This window comes from Cydia fagiglandana, chromosome 13, assembly GCF_963556715.1.
Source record: "Cydia fagiglandana chromosome 13, ilCydFagi1.1, whole genome shotgun sequence".
Taxonomy (NCBI): domain Eukaryota; kingdom Metazoa; phylum Arthropoda; class Insecta; order Lepidoptera; family Tortricidae; genus Cydia; species Cydia fagiglandana.
The window spans coordinates 3,086,351-3,108,395 of record NC_085944.1 but is presented as its reverse complement, the minus strand read 5'-3'; the positions used below and the strand labels follow the sequence as shown (position 1 = coordinate 3,108,395).

The window sequence follows — 22,045 nt, the reverse complement described above, 5'->3', positions numbered from 1 at the left end:
GAACTGTAAGATATCAAACAAAAACAAACCAAATAAAATCCAAATGAATGTAATTAAATATTTATCATTCAAATCATAATTTAAAAGTCAATTCAACCAGCAAACATAAGAAAACAACTCACAATTTGCATTGATTACTTTGCCTCACATGTGAATAAAATACAACTTTGCTATCGGTTTTTGAAGTACAAAGTAAGCCTTTCCGAGCTGGTGTGGTGAAAACTAATATGTAGTCTAAAATAATGTAAAAAAACCAAACCAGCCAGTCATTTCTCCAATGAGATACAAGTTTTGTTATTATTGTTATTAGAGTCTGTGCGGAAAGAGAAGAGTTGTGGAAGTAAGGGAACCCATAATTTCTACGACTCTTCTCTTTCTGACAGACAGACTCTATTCTTGGCTGAATCAATGTACGGCATGGTATTGTTTGTTCACATTCTTTTAAGGTTCTAATGGAATAGCGTATACAGTTGAGTAGTTGAACCATGCTAACTCTAACAAGATTGGTTCAATACCTAACTGCAAAGTATGATTATCTGTATCTAATCAGACCCATATGCGTTATTTTTAAATAATACCGGCGCTGGCGTGAACTGCTGAAATAAGGAATAGAAAATATCTATGCTCTCTCTCTATATCTGCATCTCTAGTGGCTGCAAATTCATGAATGGAACTTATGTTGTGTCGATCGAGTTAGACCTAGAGAAGTCTGCTACGATTTTGATAGCACACGCAGTGCAAGTGTAATTTATGTATAAATAAATAAAATAAATAAGTAATAAATAAATATTATAGGACATTCTTACACAGATTGACTGAGTCCCACAGTAAGCTCAAGAAGGCTTGTGTTGTGGGTACTCAGACAACGATATATATAATATACGAGTACAAATACTTAAATACATAGAAAACACCCATGACTCAGGAACAAATATCTGTATCATCATACAAATAAATGCCCTTACTGGGATTCGAACCCAGGACCATCGGCTTCGCAGGCAGGCAGGTATGTATACGTCATCATTTCATAGAAGTTTGTCGTTTAAAATAACACTTGCGCTACGTGTGCTGTCAAAATCATTGCAGACTTCTCTTGGTTCAACTCTACAGGCTGATTTATGAGATTATGAGACGTGAGCAGGACTAATCCTGCACACTCAGTAACTGATAATTGATCGATCACCGTCGTATGTAGGTGAAACAACCACACTTTTTCTTATTTTTCAACTTTTTGGTGAGGGCAAATTTAATTCTCTACAATCATGGTCACTTACAAGACCTAATTAATAAACATAAAACCTCTTTTACGAAGAAAATAAAATGTCAAACCTGAGTGAGATACGAGTTTTCAAAAGTAAGCAGACCGTGATGACCATAGACCTAGGATTCGCTTGCGCTTGACAGACAGCTGAAGTGTGCGAAAGGGAAGCCATCACGTATATGAACATCCCATGAGTGCGAAAGAGTCAGACTACCAATGAGAAAACGTAACCACTTTTGAGTTTGAGTTTGGATTAGGACGAAAAGTATTAAATAAAGTAATTCAGTGAAGATGGTGTCTTGTAGTGTGCCGGATTGCAGTGTCACAGGGCCAAATAATCCAAGCAATTACTCATTTAAGAGGATTTATGATATTCCGAACGAAATTTTCATAACGATATTGTGGCAAATTAACAGCGTAAAAAGTGTAAGAAGCCGGTTTATACAGTTCATTATAAGTTTTTCTTCCGTTCCGTGCTAATATTTTATCATATTAGTCAATAATTTAGGATATTTTGTGTAAAAACATAACTGTTCGTTTACGCTAGGGCTTGACAAAATGTTCATATGACAGTATCGATAACTTGTCGGTATATTAATAGCTATGTAATTATTTCTTCACAAGACATCATTAAGATATTAGTTTTTATAACCGACTTCAAATAATAACGATTGTTATACCTTTTTGAAGGTGTTCATGTTTAGCGTGTCATGATAACTTCACTTTGCAACACAGTAAGAGTTACATTAAGATAAGTCTGTAACGATTTTGATGGCAAACGCAGTGCAATTGTTATTTATACGTCAAATTGTCGTAGAATTTTAATGTTTAAAATAACACATTTGAAAAAGTAGTCGATAAAGCAATCAAACATCGACAGATTAGTAATATGTTGTAACATGACATCACTATTTTTGATCTCACATAGACAATTTACGCACACACTTGCATTTCATTTTTGGTCACACTTTTGAAGATTGAGAGTTGTTCTTTGTCATATAATTCTTTGGTGATGACAGTGATGACATTCAATTTGACACAGAATATCGCTAGTTTAGTATTCTAATGTTAGGGTGACCATCTATGTCGTAAATAAATTAATAACTTTTTTTTCAACACGACTAGAAAATTAACGTTAACCTCACTAATACTGATAGGAAACAGTTGCTTATAATTTACGAAATGCACAGTGTTAGTCCTGCTCACGTCTCCTGAATCACCCTGTATGTTCTTTTGTAAATTATCTGCACAAAGATAAATATCATTCGTTCATTTCATTCACTTTGACCGGTATCATTGACGTGGTTGACAACGTGATATGACAACAATGCTAGAGCAAACATAACTTTTTGACCCCGCTCGGCAGAAAGAGACGGACTCTTATCCTGTCATCATCACGTACCTAAATAACCGGGCTCAACATACGCCCACATCTTTGGTGATTCGATGTGTATGTATAGTTTTCAAAACAAATCGAGCGTGAGTTGTAAAACCAACAACCAACAACTCGTTAGGATAGTTCGGCGCGATTTGTTGAATAAGGTTGGTCAACTGTCAAAACACGGCAGATAAGTGCTTGGCTGGCTGGCGAACGTCACAGACCAAATTGGCGCCAAAATTAAAAATAAACAAACAATCATATTTGGAACGTCTCGACAGTCTAATGTTTAGTGCGCTGTCAAACGCATGTGCGTTTCCTCGATGTTTTTAGTGAAATAAGATTATAATTGTGTGTAAGTGAATTGATGTCGAGGTGTATAATGAAGCAGTCGTTGGCTCAGCCGATGACGCCGGTCGCGCCGGTAGCGGAGCCGGTACCGGTATCGGTGCCGGTCGCGCCCGTGACCGTGACCGCGCCTGTGTCGGAGCCGGTAGCCGTACCGGCTGTACCGGTAACAGTAGCGCCGGTAGTAGCCGCGGTAACCGTCGCCGTGACTACTCCGTCACCTACAGAACCTGAAACCACAGGTTCGTTACGGCATTAGCTAGTAAATAAAGCATAACGAATATATATTCAATCAATTTCAATCAGTTTTTAGTACAAATGAAAATCAGATTTGAGTTTCGTGTAGACTGGTATTCATAACAGCAAACAGTGATAGATTTATGTGTTAGTGAGAAAATACTAGCACGCGACATACGCACGCTCGATTTGCCGTAATATTAGTGTAGAATAGTTATAGTAGATATGAATCTGTTAGCTAAACTGCGTGTTAATTACAAATTACAAATCTAGGATCAGTTAGAAAGTTAGTAGTTCGTGCGTGGCGCCGCGCATGGCCAACCGGGTTACCCGATTACGTACAGATAATTTATTTGTATTGTTTATGGCAACACAATCGATGCCAAGCATGTGTCGATGTTTAAGTTAATAGTCTTTCAAGCAATTTCCGTCAGTAGAAAAAAGCGGCAAATTTTAAAAATGTAGGCGTGAGTGTTATCGTCCCATAGAAAATTTAAATTCCGCGCCTTTTTCTACTGACAAACTTGTTTGACCGGCTATAGTATCGAACTATTGTATATCGAGTCGAAATACCCCATCCGGGCAACCTAAGATTCATCTTCAAAACGCGTGTTCGCGCTTTTGAACCAATTTGAGGTTAAGAACATTGTTTACAAAAGCATTTTTGCTAAAGTTACCACAATATTATAGAGTAAAAGAAATATAGAGAGGATTATATCTTCAAATATGTTCCCCTCATGGGTTGTTTCGATACGAATAGATTTTATAGTGTTAAATTAATAGCTTAGACTAGTGTTATTCGTTTCATTTTCACGACTTTTCTGTCCTTTTCCAGCTTCCTTCTCATAATATCAGTGACGTGGCGGAAATTATAAATATTCTAATATCGACGTTATTTTATAACATCGACCAAAAAAATTATTAATTGTTTTTTTTTATGGATTTACGCCATGTCACTTATTAGCCAGGGGTGGAATTGGCAATTTGACTAAGAGAGAATAATTTTCAACCCCAATGACGCTCAACGGCATTTGAACTAAACTAGCTTTATAAGTTAATTTTTCATGTAGTTTCATATTTATGTATACAGGGTAGTTTTGACAGTGGTGAAGATATTTTTCCTCAGTCACCCGTTGACCACGAACGCTGCAGTAAAGGTTTCTTAACGCCGGGATGTATTTTAAATACATTATACGCGATATAACCCGTGTAAACAGTTTTATTTCATGAATAACTATATCTAATGACTAACTAATTTTAAAATACATGTATTACAAAATATGGGGCATTATCTATGAAAAGGGACCTTATTGTCGATGGCGCATACGCCGCACAGCGTCGCGCGGCATTGTATTTATATCGGAGCGTCGTTAATAATGGCATAAGCGCCATCGACAATAAGGTCCCTTTTCATAGATAACGTTACATATAGTCAGTTGAGTGTTGCGACGAAGATGCGTCATTTGCGTTGGAAATAAATATGAAACAGGATTTTAACACTTTCGGTATAATTTATTAAATTTTGATACAAAGTCGGTACCGAAATAGTTTAAAAAATGCCCTTCGTCTGAGTTATCAAAACTTCTCTTCGAAGTTCAAATTGGAATCATCGGCTAGTTGAGTTCCTATTGGCATTCTAATATTTCTAATCTAAGCCACATCAAGTATTTTTACAAAGGCCAGGGGCGTTTCTTAATTTGTACATTTTGTTTTTAAATAGGGTTGTCAGGTCTCAAAATTTCTCACCCTGACCAAGGCGCTATAAATGCGATATATTGACGAAAAAGCTAGAAAAGAAATAACATTATTGTTGTTTATCTTGCACGTAAAAAAATTAAGTGCCGGGTAATCTCCCTCACCTGGCAACCCTATACAAATCCACCCCTCATCACGCGACTAACTTTCCACTCCCCCTAACTCTTTCTCCTGTCTCTTCTCTTGACGCCAACGTTGACCGCCAGGTGTCCGCACAGACGCACCAGCCACCACCAACAAGCTGAACGTCCACGCCAAGGAGTTCACCATGGCCAAGCCCGCTGATCAGCAGAATCGGTGAGTTTATTGAACTTTACATACAGCTTGGCAAAAGAGTAGAAATAAAAAAATGGCAACACTGTAGTCCCTTTCAAACCAATTTATATAAGAAAACGGGACGACACTATAAGTGTTGCCCTTTTTAATTTCTACTCTTTTTTGCCAAGCTGTACCAGTAGGGCTATAGCCTAAGCGCAGCGGTCGGCAACAGGCGGCCCGCGTCAACTTCGTTAACTACTATGTGGCCCTTGGCTGCTAAAAGATTGCCGTTGCCGACCGCTGGCCTAGCGCAAACACCTAGAATTGCAATCAGGAAGGCAAGTGAGACAACTGTCAAAAGATTTTATTGGCGCACACCTTAGAGCATTTAATAAGCGGAGTCGCCTTTAAGAGCTTACCCCTCTGCCGAAAACCTTGCACAATTGTGCAATCTTTTGTATGTACTGACGTTTATATGACATGGCTATTTGTACGTTACGTACAAATCATGTACAAACAGCCATACATTTGACGTGCCCCTCCCCCGCAAAAATCGGCAGACTGTTTTGTACAGAAAATGACAGCCAAGGCGTCTCGCTCTAAGGCGCAAGCATACCTGTTTTTACTGTTTCTAGTCTTGTTCTGTGGGATTTGGCTGAAAGCGCTAGCATCCAGGCCATACAATTCCAAAAAAACTAAGGATTTAACACAATTGGTAGGATTGACAGCATTTTCGATGCTTGCGGGTAGACCGTGTGCCAGATATATATGAACGGTTTGTCCTCACAACTTTTTTAAAAATTTTAGATGTCTTATTTCCACGTTTTTTCTGATAATTATTTATACTCGTCTCTACATACTTATATTAGTTACATCAACATCATATAGGTATGATATGACAAAACCCAGCCGGCTGTAACGTTATCCGCAGATTCAGCCCGTTCCAATCCACCGACCGTATCGATTGGCATTGACAAATCTCTTTAATACCTACGTGTTTAGTGTGTATTAGTATATCATAACATAATCCTATCACGATCATTTGTAGGTAGTGTTGACATCAGCTGTAAGTACTGTCTCAATAATATGACATAGGCCCGATTTACACATTAGCTGCACATATACAGTAAAAATAAAAATAAAATAATCTTTATTGCAACTTTGAGTTGTTCGATAACATTGGTTCCTGGCTCTCAAAGTAGGTTTCCCTGTGTCTCAAGAGCCAGTTCCTTCCCAATTACAAGCGTAGGTAATGTTACAATGTTAGACATTTTATATTACATAATTATTCAACAATATTAAAATTAATTTAAAACAGTGCAGCTATATTTGCACAAACTTGGCAGTAAGCATACATATCCCTATAAGCTCCATACTTGACGTAGCACTTGGCATTAAAACTTAGCGTGGTCCGACTGTACTTGCGTTTACTGCTAAACTTTGTATATTTCATTTTGTCCAACTGTAGATCTAGATGTCATCGTAGTCCACCAAAATTGGTAAAAAAGCCGAATTTGGCAATAAATTAGCCAATCGAATCGTCATATTAGTATTAAGGAATCATTCTTATAAATTGTACATCAAGTGAAATGTATGAACCTTGCTTATAGAGTCTTCTCGGAAAGAGAAGTGTCGTGGAATGTTCTGGGTCACTCTGCGGAAAGCCGCACATACTTTACCAATTTGTAATTGATGGAGGAAACTAAATATCGGACCCAGTTGAAATTCAAACTGTGCCACAAACCACAATCCTCCTAAAATATATCATACTTGAAGATAGACATATCTTCAGAGAGACACATCACACACACACACACACACACACACACACACAACACAGAGAGGAGACATCTCTGACAAAGAGTAATTTCGTAATACGTCTTGTTCTGTATTGGGAATCTCATTAGAATCCTTCGCTACCTACTTGGCAAATAACTCTACCAGAAATGCGTACACGTTTGGAACAACGTCCCTTTGACGTTAGTTGACGTAATGCCGTGCAATGAGTTATGTCACTCCCATCAACGGCTCGACGTCAAGATTGGCACGATTTGTGGCATTTATCATTCTTTACATCTCGACTATTTAGCCCCGAGATTGTATGATAGGAAATGGCGGGTTAAGTGGTCGTTGGCTTAAATTATTATTTCCTTTTTCTGTTTAATGAATTGACACACACTTTAATGGTAAGAAAGTCTACGTGTAATCGTATATTTTCTGTGGAATAAAGATCCAAAAAGTTTGATATAGTTCAGCTAAATTTTTTGTCTTTTTTGTTATATATATAAGAATGTACCACCTAACTCAAAATCTTGAGAAAATTCGCTGATGTATGACAAATTGTTTGTAGGAAACGTCCATTAAACATTTCCGAAAGTCAGTTTTCTCGGTTTGTTTCCATTGATAACTGAGCCCAAATATTTTCCCATGAAAATTTTCCCAGGCTTCAAAATTTCCTGAGCGCTGATTTACCGCGACCTTGCTGTGATGGTTTGTTTTTCGTCAAGCCAAAGCGGTAGTAATCCGGTTCGTTGGCGCCTCTCCAAAGCAGGCAAAACACCGCGCGTCTGCTTACCTATCAGTTGTAGTTTTTTGTTATCACTTTGTTTCGCGCCGCGCTCACGACCGCGCGCGCCCGTGGCTGATCCGCGCCCGCGCCGCCCAGACCACGCACGCCCGCCTTCCCGACCGAACACGACCACCGAACGACCGAAACATGAACTCTACGACCTTCATCTTTGGAGCTGGATTACCGAAACAAGTTCTCGGGGAAGCGTATAAGCTCTTTCCGTTTATTTAGACTAGATTCTAATAATAAACTCGATGTGTAGTGAAATGAAACGTAATTTCTGTGCGACAGATTGCCAAGTTTGCACAGGGATTGACGATATTCTGTGATAAATTTTATTGCGATTCGGGTAAACAAGTGAATACTTTTGTGTTGGGTGTTTTATTGTTTTGTGACTGAAGTGTGTGTGGAAAATATTGAAAATGGTGCGCGGGCGGTTTTCTACTTCGGACGTGTGAGTACTGTTTGTAATTTGAATGAATCTTGGCGGTGTATTATGAATATTTAATGAGCAAGATACTTTTTCGTACAGTACATTGACCCGATTAATGTTTTTTTATTGACTTATTTCAAAACATATTCATACTTATTCATTTATTTCGTAAATGCACACAAAACAATACACGTCGGAAACAGTTTGAAGGAGGCAAAATACATAATTATTATTTTAAAGCCCATAAAGAAAAGTAACCACGAAACTTAAGAAGTTCAAAAAAGGGTTAAATACTTAGACGCAAGTTTGCTGACTTTACTTTTTATGTTGACCTTTGACATTGATAAGAGTAATTTGATGGGTGAACCCATCAGCACCCCCATTACTGATTATGATACGTTATTCGTCACATCGTGGTAACATTTAGCAAGTGTGGTGTCAACCCCATGTGCACAAAAAGAGATAAGAAAACAGTACTTATAGTTCTTCATATAATTCTCGTTCTGAACGAGCTCTCCCGCGAACTAGCCCATAATTTCTCCTGAAAATAAACAGATAGACACCGAATTAGCATTTAGCCACATGCTGTTTTGAGAAGTTTTCCTGCGGTTTATAAAATTATCTATACATACATACACATACATATACATGCGATTTCATTTCCTATTATACATTTCGTTCCAATTTCGATAATCTTGGCACTTCTAGACTGTGGTAGGCCTGAAACTTCTAAATCCCTATATGAACATATTGAATATTATAAATGCTAATGTAACTTTGTCTGTTACCTCTTCGCACTAAGACCGTAAGGTAAGAAACAATTTAGATAAAATTTGGTATTGAGGTTCGATTCCGGCGCGACTCCCGGGGGCACATATTTAGTAGTTTTTATCACGGAAATCAACTTTCTTGTAGAATCTACGCAGATGAAATCGCGGGTATAAGCTAGAGGCACCTATAATAAATTATTTACACGCGGCTGATTCGTTATCGTTGTAATTTAAAGGTTTTAAGTACTAAGATTACTTTGAACACTGTAAATACTGTAATTGTCTCGTGTTTACCTACACTTAAACACAATGCCACGAAGTACTTGCCCCTGCAAAGTAAATCTCTACATAATAACACGTTCAGACTTCAGTCTAGCAAGATCTATATATGTCGAATATTATATAATGCTTAACAACAATTTGATTAAAGTTGCTGGTCCTAAGCCACAATTAGAATTTCGTTTTCTCAGTTTTCTGCCTCTATCACTCTTGCATATCGTCGGCCTAATTCGCAAACCTCGTAACTTCTCCGGGGGAGTTACGAGATTTGCGACTATAAGTATTGTTGTCCAAGGTAGCAATTACTAATTTCCTTGAAATGGAGTTACGAGGTTTGCGACTTAGGCCGACAATATTCGAGCGATAGAATAGACGAATGGATGAACGAATTCGCTCTTTCTGCTAATTATCACCAGGTTTTACCTGTTTAGTGACATCAGCTCTATCGCTGACCTTGCAGTAGGTAGTTGCAGTCTTGGCTGCCCACCAAAATATTGTCAACAACTGGACTTAACGAAACCCATTCAGAACCAAGCCCATTCATTAAATATAATTGTTTGAGTCTCCTGAACATACATTACTAGTCTATAACGCGGTTGATTAGGCTCGTATGTACATATTATTAATGATGTAAGTTTGTATTGCATAATTTTCATGGATATATAACCATACCTTTGCCACTTATAAGCGCCATTCCCAAATCTGTATTGTAGATCTTGCTAGCCATGTTCTAGCCATGACGACACTGCCGGCCTAGCCAAGGTGACAATCGCTATCGCTTCGACAACGAAACGCTTTGTGTCTCTCTATCACTCTTCCTTATAAGTGCGACAGTGACAGTTGCGTTTCGATCGCTACCTAGCGTTAGCGATTGGCAGGTTGGCTACGCGGCCTGGTACACGACAAAATATACATGACTCTCCTCCAAAACAGCTCCTGTTTATAGGATAGTAAAGTTATTTTAGCCAATTCCGAAGCATAAATCCATTTTGGGAGCATTCCATGAAGTTGTCTACCATCATTGCCCCGCGAACAAACGCGAATTTTCTGAAGATTTGCAGGTATAATGTATTCTATTTATCCGGAGACCTAACAGAGTCTGACATTAAACATTGTAGTAGATCATCATCATCATCATCTCAGCCATAAGACGTCCACTGCTGAACATAGGCCTCCCCCTTATGGGGGGTGAATGCCATAAATCGCCACGCTTGGCAGGCGGGTTGGCGATCGCAGTCGAGTACACCGAATTTGAGGGACGCTGCTGCCCGTCCACCGGTGGTCTTGGACGTAGTTTAAGGACATACCCGGGATTGTAGTAGATACAGAAAGCATATCAGAGCACGGGTAGTGGGCATAATACTTAAACTACCTAATAGGTACGAAATAGCCCTTGGAATATCCTTTTCTAGCAACTTTGCTACCGGACATTACAAAAAATTAACCTAATAATAGACATCAAAAGCAGCCCGCCGATATTCTCCTTGAAACGATTACCCTAGCTATGTCAGTTCCTCATTTGACCATAGTTTTAAATTGGTACAGTCATGCGTCATGTTCGCTCCGATGATGCTCGCTGTCGTTAGCCCACCAAGGCCGTATCGTCAGACCGGTGTCAGCCGATGCCGATTGTCTCTAACAATGACTTCATTTATGCGTTTGAATATGAAATTAATGATTTTGTTTACTTAATGAAACTACGTGCTACCTAAAAGTGTCAGCCGATCCATTGTATTCAGCAGATATTGCTAATCGGACATAGGTATTAGGTATTCTCGTCCGACACTTTTCGTTTAGATGTGATATCTGATATATATTATGGACTGGATGGAGTTGACCTCGACGCTCAACGCGACCAGCTGAAAGCACGCCAGCCTGCTTCCATTCACTACCACTATGTGGCTGGTGTTCTCACGTGCCCTCAATGTGCGCGGGAGTTCACCTCAAAGATCGGCTACGTCAGCCATATTCGGGCGCACGAGCGCGAGTCAACTTAGGAGTCGAAGTGGTCGCCATGGTCGAAATCGGCCGGAAGGATCATCATCATTATGGACGAAGCTATGCTATCAAAATATTTTCCTGCTTCGTATAGGTTTTTAATGTAGGTACCTATTTAATCAAATAGATAATCGTAAATAATGTTACAGCCGGTTTCAGTATTCTGACAAAGAGTGTCATTACTAAAGGATTTCTCTCGGTGTTATACTGGCTTGTTTTACGTTTTAGTTAACGACAAGCAATCAGCCACAGCATCCTAATTTGTCTTCCGCGATGTCCAAAAACGCAGTCCTATATTTAGTTGCATACCTTAATGTACCCAGTCTATGAAACAAAATTTGGGAGATGAGATGATACGATGCCGAAAAGTGCAGTCGATTTATTACAATTCGTATGGCGACGTGGGTACCTAAGTTGGGGCACGGACCGTTCCTAATCTTCGAAAGCATTTTCAGCAGAGTTTAAAGTATCAAGGACTGTTTCGTACAGATATGCTTGGGTGCATATGAATTTTCATGCTTGAATACGTATCTTCTCTTTGCGAAGCCTTTACGTATCGCTTTATTGCGTGTTGCTATGCGTTCACGAAATGAGCCGAATACGGGTTTCATGAACCCGCTTTTTTCATGTTTGATAGGCAGGTAGATTTCACGTTTTACCAGTCTATAAAACAATACAGTCATTCGACGAAGCCATCTAGACAGGGCAATCGTGCGGGGTGCGAGGGGTCGTGCGCACCCGAGCTGCATACATCGCCATTGTTAGTAGCTCGGTACTACTTACCTGCAGGGCTAGGCAGGCAGGCAGGGTTAGGGCAGGGCTAGGGGGGCGTGTCTTATAGTAAGTCAAGTGCAAGTTTTGTTACAACCGTACTGTGTCCTTGTGCGGTGTCGGCATTTACGCAAATCAAAGGCGTCGGTCCACTGTTACTTTTTACACTTTTTTACTGTTAAGTTTTAACATTTTAACAGCGCCCATATAACTTTGTGACATGTAACGCAACGCCAAACCACAAAAGCAATTATAAGTACGTAACGTAATGTTTAAATAAAAACACGTTTTAAGACTTTTTTCCTCCTACATATTGAAATGTATATTTTAATATACCTCTATAGTTCTGTTCTTGTGTACCTATCTATATCGTCATGCAAAATACACACACATATCTCATACTAACCTAACACGAAGGCAGAAAACGGTATTTCGCGTTCTCTCTATCGCTCGAATATGCAAGAGCGATAGAGAAGCAGTTAACGAAATTTAGATTTTCAATGTTCGTAGTAGGTATACCGCCTCTTGAGTTCCTCGGTTTAATTATGTACCGCCAAAGAAATGATTAGTCCTTTACATGCACTACGTTGCTACATAGAGCCACTTATAGAGCTACCTCACAGACAAAACATCCTCCAGACTGAGCATAGTCGCGCTACCCCCTCTGCCACGCATAAGGTAGTTTTACTCCATGTTCAAGTCGAAAGTGTTTTTGTGTGACGTCCGTGTCTTTGAACGGACCAATCACGGCACGGGACTTCGCTCACCTCGTCCCGCGCACCCCCGCATTTTCGGCATCATCGGTTGCATGAAATAATTGCTCTAATAAACTCGGTCTAGAGGATTCCTAGTCTATGAGATACCTATACCTACAGATTGTATGCTTTAGTCGTGTTTTGCGCACTAAGCATACTAAGAAATTCCATGTCTTGTTTCGCTGAGGTAGTAAGCTTCAATAATCATAATCACTACAGAAAGTATCTCCTTTGTTTGACATAAAGTTTTAAGTTATAATGTTTTGTTTTTCATATTATCATTAGTCCTAAAACTGAAACTGATAACTTTTCAGGATTTTCATAAGGTATTCTATAGATATCTTAGGTTTATTTTATGGCAATCCTGAAAAGTTACGAGTTTCTCAACCAAACAAATTATGACTAACGAAAATGCGGACAAACAATAAATTATGCCTTAAAACGTTTTGGGTAACAATACAGACCCATCACAAGAGACTAGGTACTAACAAAACGAACCGTACACCTATATGTATGAGATTGTTTATCACATTTAACGCAAGCGCACGTCATAAAACACATACCAAGTATATTTACCCATTAGCAAGACGTCATTTAATATAGGTAACTAGGTAATCTGTAGCCTCGCTTACTATTTTGTTTACTGAACGTCTGTTGCTACTTGAGAATTTATTTCGATTCGTCTTCGAGTCGATTAAGCGGACATAAAATTGGAGGCGATTTGGTTTGGCAACCGATCGTAATAGTAATAACATCCGATATAAGCCAGGGTGGTCTAAATCTGGTCGGAATTGATAAGTATTTACTTGAGATTATATTTAACACAGATTATACACAATATCTCCGGTAGACCGAGCTTTGCTCGGAAATCATATAAAGACTCAAAAATGCGCGTTTTCCCGGAGATAAGACCTAGCTCGATCTATTTTTCGGCCCGTAAACCCCCATATACCAAATTTCATATCTTTTTGTCACTGTCAAACCAGCGGTCAATGCTCGTTGGAGTTAGATTTTGCCGTCTGGTAAAGCGCGCATCGCTTTTGAAGTTCTGGTCTAATGACGATTGGAGACTTGAGCCTAGGGGAGTATTTTGTTTTTACTACTTCGTGGGTTTTATTGATATGCTTAAAGTGCGGGCGTAGCAACAGACATGTTGGTCACTGAGGTTAAACTTTGAACGATCTCAAACAATAAACAAACTCTTGTCGAACAACGCCGAGCAAGACTGTAGAGCTTGTATTACATGCTACTTGAGTTGAGTGGTCATATTTCTTGTCATATTGCTAACTAAGGAGCATTCCATGAAATTGTCTACCGTTTGTCCCGTACAAACGCGAATTTTCTGAAGATTTGCAGGTATAAGAGTTTCCTTTTCCACGACAATTGGTCGAAAATATGCACAGAATAAATAATCGCCTGCTTTAAATGCCGAAAAAAAAGTCGCAACACAGGAAATAAAATGCGTGTGTACGGGACAGTCCATGGAATGCTTCTAAGTGGTTTAATCATGCCTAACAAGGTAACGAGTGAGTGACACAAAGCAGGCCCTCGGATACAGGCCCGCAGACAGGACATGCCACTTGTGCCCATTTCATGCGGGACTCTATGCAGGGCTTTAGTTACCGCATGAAAGTTGCTAAATTGACATTATCAACATACATCCATACTAACCCCCTTATTCATAATTCATAAACGTTTACTAAAGTTGACAAGCCGATAATAATCCTTTGTCCCTTTCCGACGTATTGGTATGATGGAACGGGACAAACGATTATTATCGGCTTGTCAACTTTAGTAAACGTTTATGAATAAGGGGGTAATATTATAAATGCGAAAGTGTGTCTATCTGCGTGTTACCCATTCACGCTTAAACTGCTAAACCGATTTAGTTGAAATTTGTGGTAGAGATAGTTTGAGTCCCGGGGAAGGACGTAGGATTTTTAAAGTCTGAAATCATCTCTAAAGAGGGTGACACGAGGGACGGGGGGTGGAACTGAGATAATTAATAAATTGCCCGTTAATTGATGTAAGCAATGAAGCATATGTTCAAATTGGATGGTTGCCATAAGACTTTATCCAGGCGCTAATACTGACTCTAGCTGCGGTTACTAATTCCAGGACGAAGATGAAGTAAATAATAATTTTGCTGTCAAAAACGAAAATAGAAATTTAGTTATCTGGTGGTTATCTGCTCTAATATTTACGTTTTTCGCGGTAGAGTCTTTCAATTGGCCTTAATGGTTTGACTCCCCTGAGCCGGATGCTCTGAATCAGCTATTCAATATCCTCAATGAAGATTCTTCATTAATCTGAATGTATTTAAACTACCCATTGAGGTAGGTCGTTGAACGTCTAGGTTCAGTTGATTGGCCCAGAAACCTCGCTTTTTATTACTCTCGCCATTGTTGAATTTGTTTGCTAACCTAACCTAATCTGATTAGAAAAATCTATTGAATTAATATACTTGTAGTAATAAATTTGTCCAAATTGGACATCTCTCGTAGACGTTGTGTAGGACGTAGGTCGGTATATTGATAATGATATTTAATCCAAATGATTCAGACATGGGATCGGCAGCTAGCGTTTATTAGGATACAACTATTCATCATTATTAATGACGCAAGACACTATTAAGATGGGTTGGGCACAACAGCCTTCCATACAGAATTATAGATACGAATATCATGTCCCGAAATAATCTGCAACATAGACATTCTGTCTTATCTGTGTTGTATTCCTTTTCTACGTGATCAACGTGATAAAGGTAAATATAATCTCTTTTGGAGGATCCCTTTGTTTGACATAATTATTGAAAGTAATAATGTAATGATTGTTAGATTATCATTAGTCATAATTCTGAAACCGTAAACTTTTCAGGATTTTCGTAAGGGTATCCTATATATAGATTTTTCGGGGGCCCTTGCGGATGCACTTCGATCCATAGAGTTCTTGCTCTATCTATCCTATAGATAGGTTGGTAAGGTTTGTTTTATGGCAATCCTGAAAAGTTACGCGTTTCTGAGAAGAACGAAAATTATGTCTAACGAAAATGCGGACAAACATTATATTATGACTTAAAACTTTATGGGAAACATAGAGACGAATGACTGCTAGTCTTCTCACACACAATCAGTTTTGTTAGAATATTCTGTATTCTTCAGCCAGCGCAAATAGGTACCTGTCTATTTTCCAATCTAAACCTCAACCGTCTAATTTCAGCTAATTTTAATTCCGCATTGCATTCGATTACCTACCTAATTTAGTCATCAATTCACCATTCATCAATTTGCGTACCGCCATCACGTCCTAACACTCCATAACAGGTGCGTAACTTTTACCATACTTCAAAAAGGCGTTGCAACATTAGATAACCGTTGGCTATACGTCCTTTGTGTAACCATCGCAATGTCCATTATTATTTATGAGGGCACCAAAGGACGAGCATTGACAATAGATAGTTAGTTGTCGTCACCGCATTGCCCGGTTAAATTGAGGTGTTAGCTTCGGTTGATGAATAAAAGCATGACGTGTCAATTTTGTCAGTAGAGTTGGACCAAGCTAACTCTGTGCAGCTTTACAGTAATAAACAGTGGCGGATTTGCCCTAAGGCACAGTAGGCCCGGGCCTAGGGCGGCAAGATATTCAGGGGCGGCAAATTGTGACAAAAAATTCACTGATGCTAACAAGAAATAACTCAAAATGCAGTCAATATTATGGGTGCCTTGAAAGGGGCGGCTACAGGGCCTGGGGCCTAGGGCGGCAAAGACTGCAAATCCGCCACTGGTAATAAATATAAATGGCTATGAAGATACGACGTCAAGTCGTTCGGCATTTGTAAGATATATACATTTACTTGCCGTGCCATAATGTACTCAGTGACTAGACCTAACCACACCTAACATTTATTGTGTTGAAGAATCAATTGAAAACCTTTTGCGTACCTTACATCATCAAAAACATTAATTATAATATTAAACGACGTTGAGTCGTGGGAATTGTGTAGATTACTTTCTCTTTCCTTTGGTTAGGTCATCAGATAAAGCTAAAATAGATGACAACAAATGCTTGTTTTAAATGTAATAAGTTAAATTATAGTGGTTGATGTAGTGGAGGTATAGGCATGGACTAACCTATTGGTTATGGTCCTTGGTATAGGTAAAATAGAGCTATTGCGATCAGCGGCGGATCAGCGACAGTCAACTTCAAATATGTTTACGTTTTTCGCCTTATTACAAAGGAGTAAGGTTTAAAAGTGTAAACATTATCTCTGACGTCAACTATAGGTACAGTCTATACATTCTTCCCAGGAACTATTCCTTAATGATTTATAACTTATAAACTTACCATAGAGGAATTTACATACAAAAACAAATGTGTCATTGGCTATTCTCTAGCTATAGACCAGGAGATAGTGACACATTTTACTGGGTCATTTGTACCAGTATGGCGGTTCGTCAGGGGTCTAAGTACGTAATGAACGAAATAAAAATGATGGTCATAGCGCTGGTACCGGCGGCCCAATCGCGTGGTCGTTAGTCGAACGTGTCGGATAAAATACGAGTGTCGAACGATTTGTTCCACAAAAATCCTCGTATTTTTCGATAGTCCATAAAAAAGAAGTAGACGGTAGCGTAATGCCATACTTCCCCGGTGTGACTTACAGCCCGCCATATTGAGGCGAACACATCAATTAAAAATAAACAATTCAATCATTTGTGCCAAGCTAATTTTTGCACAGGTGATCATCGTCGAGCAGCCATTCATGGACATCACCATGCCATACTTTTCGGATGGTTCCAAATGGCCGCCATACCGCCGCAAAGGAGTTAATTTTTTTTTTATTGCTAAACGATTTGTACCATCTTGTAATTTTTTTTCAAGACTTTCTGTGTGATCATAAATGGAAATCTCATAATGCCATACCTGTAGGAGGTGGCAAATGTGTACAATATTTTTTTTTTTAAGTATGGTGCCCCTTTTTCCCCCTATTAGAAGTATGGCAAATATAATAATGGTCACATTGCATCATATAATTTCCAAAAATCCAAATGCCATACTGGTACAAATCGTCAAAAAATTGTTTTTTGTTTTAAGTCTTGGCTTAAGTCTCACAGTCGTCCGCCCCGTAGTTATAATCTGAAATAATTTTTTTTAGGTATAATTGTATCCAAACAAACAGAATATGATGATGCCATGCTGTAAAAATTATTTTACGTATACATAGTCGTATTTTTGAAACGTGTCGATTAAATAAGTTTTTCAAGTATGGCAGCACTTTTTCCCCCTACTATAAGTATGGCAATTATAATAACGGTCACATTTTATCAAATACTTTCCAAAAATTTAAATGCAATACTGGTACAAATCGTTTAGCAAAAAAAAAATTAACTCCTTTGCGGCGGTATGGCGGCCATTTGGAACCATCCGAAAAGTATGGCATGGTGATGTCCATGAATGGCTGCTCGACGATGATCACCTGTGCAAAAATTAGCTTGGCACAAATGATTGAATTGTTTATTTTTAATTAATGTGTTCGCCTCAGTATGGCGGGCTGTAAGTCACACCGGAGAAGTATGGCATTACGCTACCGTCTACTTCTTTTTTATAGACTATCGAAAAATACGAGGATTTTTGTGGAACAAATAATCGTTCGACACTCGTATTTTATCCGACACGTTCGAATAACGACCACGCGATTGGGCCGCCGGTACCAACGCTATGACCATCATTTTTCTTTCCTTCATTACGTGCTTAGACCCCTGACGAACCGCCATACTGGTACAAATGACCCAGTAAAATGTGTCACTATCTCCCGGTCTACTAGTGAAATCCAATTTTTATAAGTAATCTGTTTTGTTCCTTAATCGTATCGTTATTAATCATGCGAATAAATGAGCTCCTAGTTAAGTAATTAGCTAAAGAAATGGCATGTGCTATTAATAGTAACCACTCTGTGGGTTAATTGTACTTAATTACTTCTTTGAAAAGCAAGGGAGGGGATGACGCGAAGAAGGGACAGGTACTTAGGGTACAGGTAGATCAGATTCACTTGCTCCTGAACATTGGTTCTGAATGTTGTGATTGTGAGCTTTTAAAATTCTAAATTGTAATTTTCTACGGTTTCTGGTACAGTACGTACTACGTACGATTAGTTTAAAGTGATATTCAAACCAAGGAAACCAACGTTTCTTCGGAAGAATTTCCTCCACTTACGCAAGGATTTAATTATCTGTTTGTTTTATCGTAGGGTAAGTCAAACGTGCAGTTTATAAGCAAAATGTAACTTTTGTTGGTTGTCAGAAGCGTTTATTGCCAAGATTGAATACCCCACTTATACCCTTATATTATTTTATATACCCCGGCCGGCGAGAGCAAAAATGCGTCTGCTCCTAGTGCTTAATTAAATATCGACTATTCTATCGACATATGGATGTCGATAGAATAGTCGACTTTTAATTAAGCACAATTTTTTTTTTAAACTGAGCCATTAGTATTTGTTATTTATTTCAACTTGATACCTCCACGCGTTTCTAAGAATAACCCTAAAACAATTTTCTATCAACATAAAATTATTTGTTTCTCCATTTTGGAATGCACGGGCCTACAAATCCCGGTCTTTTGATAGGCTTGCGTGGGGATATAGATCCAACACGTAGAGGCCCCTTGGAGAGCTTTAATGTCATGTAGAACGCCTGCTGGAACCCGTTCACAGGCGCAACAATAAACACCCATGAACCGGTCGCAGCAGGCATTGGGACTATTGAAGAATAAGTGAATAGTATACCGGTCTATGGATTGAAGTTTGGATGGACAATGAGACTGTGCTATTGTAGAGAAGTCCGGACACCTGCCATAACAATGCTAAAACATGTTATCGAGGCAGGTGGTGACTTGCCGCTGACTAGATGGGCCCCTGAAACTGCCGTCGCGAAGACGACCAGGAGCAACATCGGTGTGAGCGGCTCAGGGGTGTCGAGAGGTGTGCGCCGCTTTCTACCCAGTGGCTGTTACCAGCCACTGTGCCAACTCGCGTCTTATGCATCTTTCACTTCCACCCCTGGAGCATATAGCTCTAACGACTCCTCTCTGGACGGCCAATTAAGGCAAGCCAGAGCTGAGAGTCCTGCGGGTCCCCTTGGGGTCCACTCCGACCGACGAAGACACGCCGGAGACGGAGACCCTGACCGACTCTCGGGAGCACTCGGGTCCGTGGGGTCGTTACTCCCCAACAGCTCGCCACAAGCTGCCCTGCCCTAAATTATTATTATTATAAAATTATTCACAATAAGTATCAGAATATGTTGAAGAAGAACGTTGGCATTTTAACTTTAAACAATTTAAATAAATTGATATCTGGCAGAGAAGTGGAACTACCTAATACAGAACAAATTCATAATCACTATGAATTATTTCGTTTTGCTCCGATTACTACAGTAGATTTAGAACGGTCCTTTAGTTGGATGAAATGGATTTTATCGGCAAGGCGAAGGAGTTTAAAATCAGAAAATTTAGAAAAAATGCTAATTGTATATTACGAAAATTACATAAAATACTGAATAAATACAAACACTTGGTTTTAATTTTGTTTACAACAATAATTAATACTTCTGCATATCATAACGGTGGTCCAGTACATCGTGTTGTTTTTATCGACATCGACCAAAGTGTGTGTCCTCGCACTATTAAGCTGTCAACGCATTTTTGCTCTCGCCGGCCGGGGTATGTAATATTATAACTACAGTCACAAATAATCTAAAACTTCATTCTTTAAATTAAATAACTACCCTATTTTGATATACCTACTTAAATGTTAATGTACTACCTACTCACAAATTGTACTGATAATTCAAAAAATACTTCGGGAATGTAAAAAAAGAATCCACGTGGTAAATACATAGCAGGAATTTCATTATTTATGTTAAATAATAATTTATGTTAACACTAATAACCGGAAATGTTTATTATCATTATCAAGGAAGTATTTCAGTGTCTTAAAGTATATTACTGGAAGAAATAGTACTGTTCCAGCCATTGCCAAAAATTTGATTTAATTTATTAATATTGAGTTAGAGTAGTCATTATTTATATATTTGACGCCGAGTAATAAACTTTTAAATACAGATAATTCAATTTCTTCTTAAGTTCCGACTGATTCGTGCGTAAATTCGCCTTGCGTTTTTTGCTAAACGTTTATACCCACTCACGACAACGCAAGTACGCACGGCCGCCAATTTCCAATGTGTCATTCGTGCGTAGCGTTCGCCGAAATCAGTCAGAGTAGGCTAGAAACAAATGGGGTTATTGCACTCTACGCGTTCTCAATCGGTTCTTAATTCTTATAGAACGTTTGTGTGTTACAGACCAGCAATGGGCGTGACCTTCGGAGGAGGGCTGCAGCACTCCCGCTCGGCGGTGCTGTCGGCGCAGGTGCCCCCGCACTACCGGCCCGTGATGCCCGTGCACGCGCTCCTCAACAGCGCGTCCAGCGGCCACGTGGCGCAGGTAGGTGTCGTTGTATGGCGACCTTCGGAGGAGGGCTGCAGCACTCCCGCTCGGCCGTGCTGTCGGCGCAGGTGCCCCCGCACTACCGGCCCGTGATGCCCGTGCTCGCGCTCCTCAACAGCGCATCCAGCGGCCACGTGGCGCAGGTAGGTGTCCTTCTATAAGTTAATATCACAACGGTAGACGTATAGGCACACCCGAACCGGCGTCTCTAGAAGCTGTGTCTGTAAGTATCTGTGCCTTTAAATGTGCCGTGTATTTTTCGTCGAATCAGGCTATCGTCAACAACATCACTCTGATGCTGTAGATGTTTGATTCAAATGAATGTCTCTTGGGACTGTTAAACGAAGTTTCTGTGTGTGTAGTTTAAACAAAGAAATGACGAATAATAGGTATGCCGAAGCAGATTACTCAAAAACTAACCATAACTATTTCATGTATCAATATCAAACGATCGGTGTTATCGAAAAGTATCGCAACTAAATGACTGTATTAAAGGTTTGGCAATGTCTTAGTTATTTAAATTTGCATGAATTTACACAGCTAAATGATAACAGCTAGCGTTTAGTATTACTTACATATGTTAGCATTTAATTGCCATGCGTCTGTTATCAGCGAGATGCTAAAATGTAGGCCTAGATAATGTCATTTGCATTTACTTAGCGATTCATCAAAAAGCCGGTTTAAACACGGTTTCTCGAGACGAACACTATTATTCTATTTGCCTTTTT

The 22,045-nt window shown here is 39.3% G+C and overlaps 1 protein-coding gene and 1 long non-coding RNA gene across 4 annotated transcripts in view; one reads left to right on the top strand and one right to left on the bottom strand.

Annotated features, from left to right (window-relative positions):
- LOC134670038 (uncharacterized) overlaps positions 1 to 22,045 on the bottom strand; it is a 139,044-nt gene that overhangs the window by 110,630 nt on the left and 6,369 nt on the right. The gene's annotated exons all lie outside the window — the stretch shown is intronic.
- LOC134670011 (CBP80/20-dependent translation initiation factor) overlaps positions 1 to 22,045 on the top strand; it is a 48,515-nt gene that overhangs the window by 21,142 nt on the left and 5,328 nt on the right. The window contains exons 5-6 of one of the 3 annotated variants that reach the window (XM_063527677.1): positions 5,198 to 5,276; positions 21,173 to 21,314. In XM_063527677.1, the coding sequence (XP_063383747.1) occupies positions 5,198 to 5,276; positions 21,173 to 21,314 (221 nt within the window). Of the gene's footprint in view, positions 1 to 5,185; positions 5,277 to 7,722; positions 8,261 to 21,172; positions 21,315 to 22,045 lie in introns of those variants that run through there. The other 2 variants (XM_063527676.1, XM_063527678.1) reach the window with 2 other exon arrangements.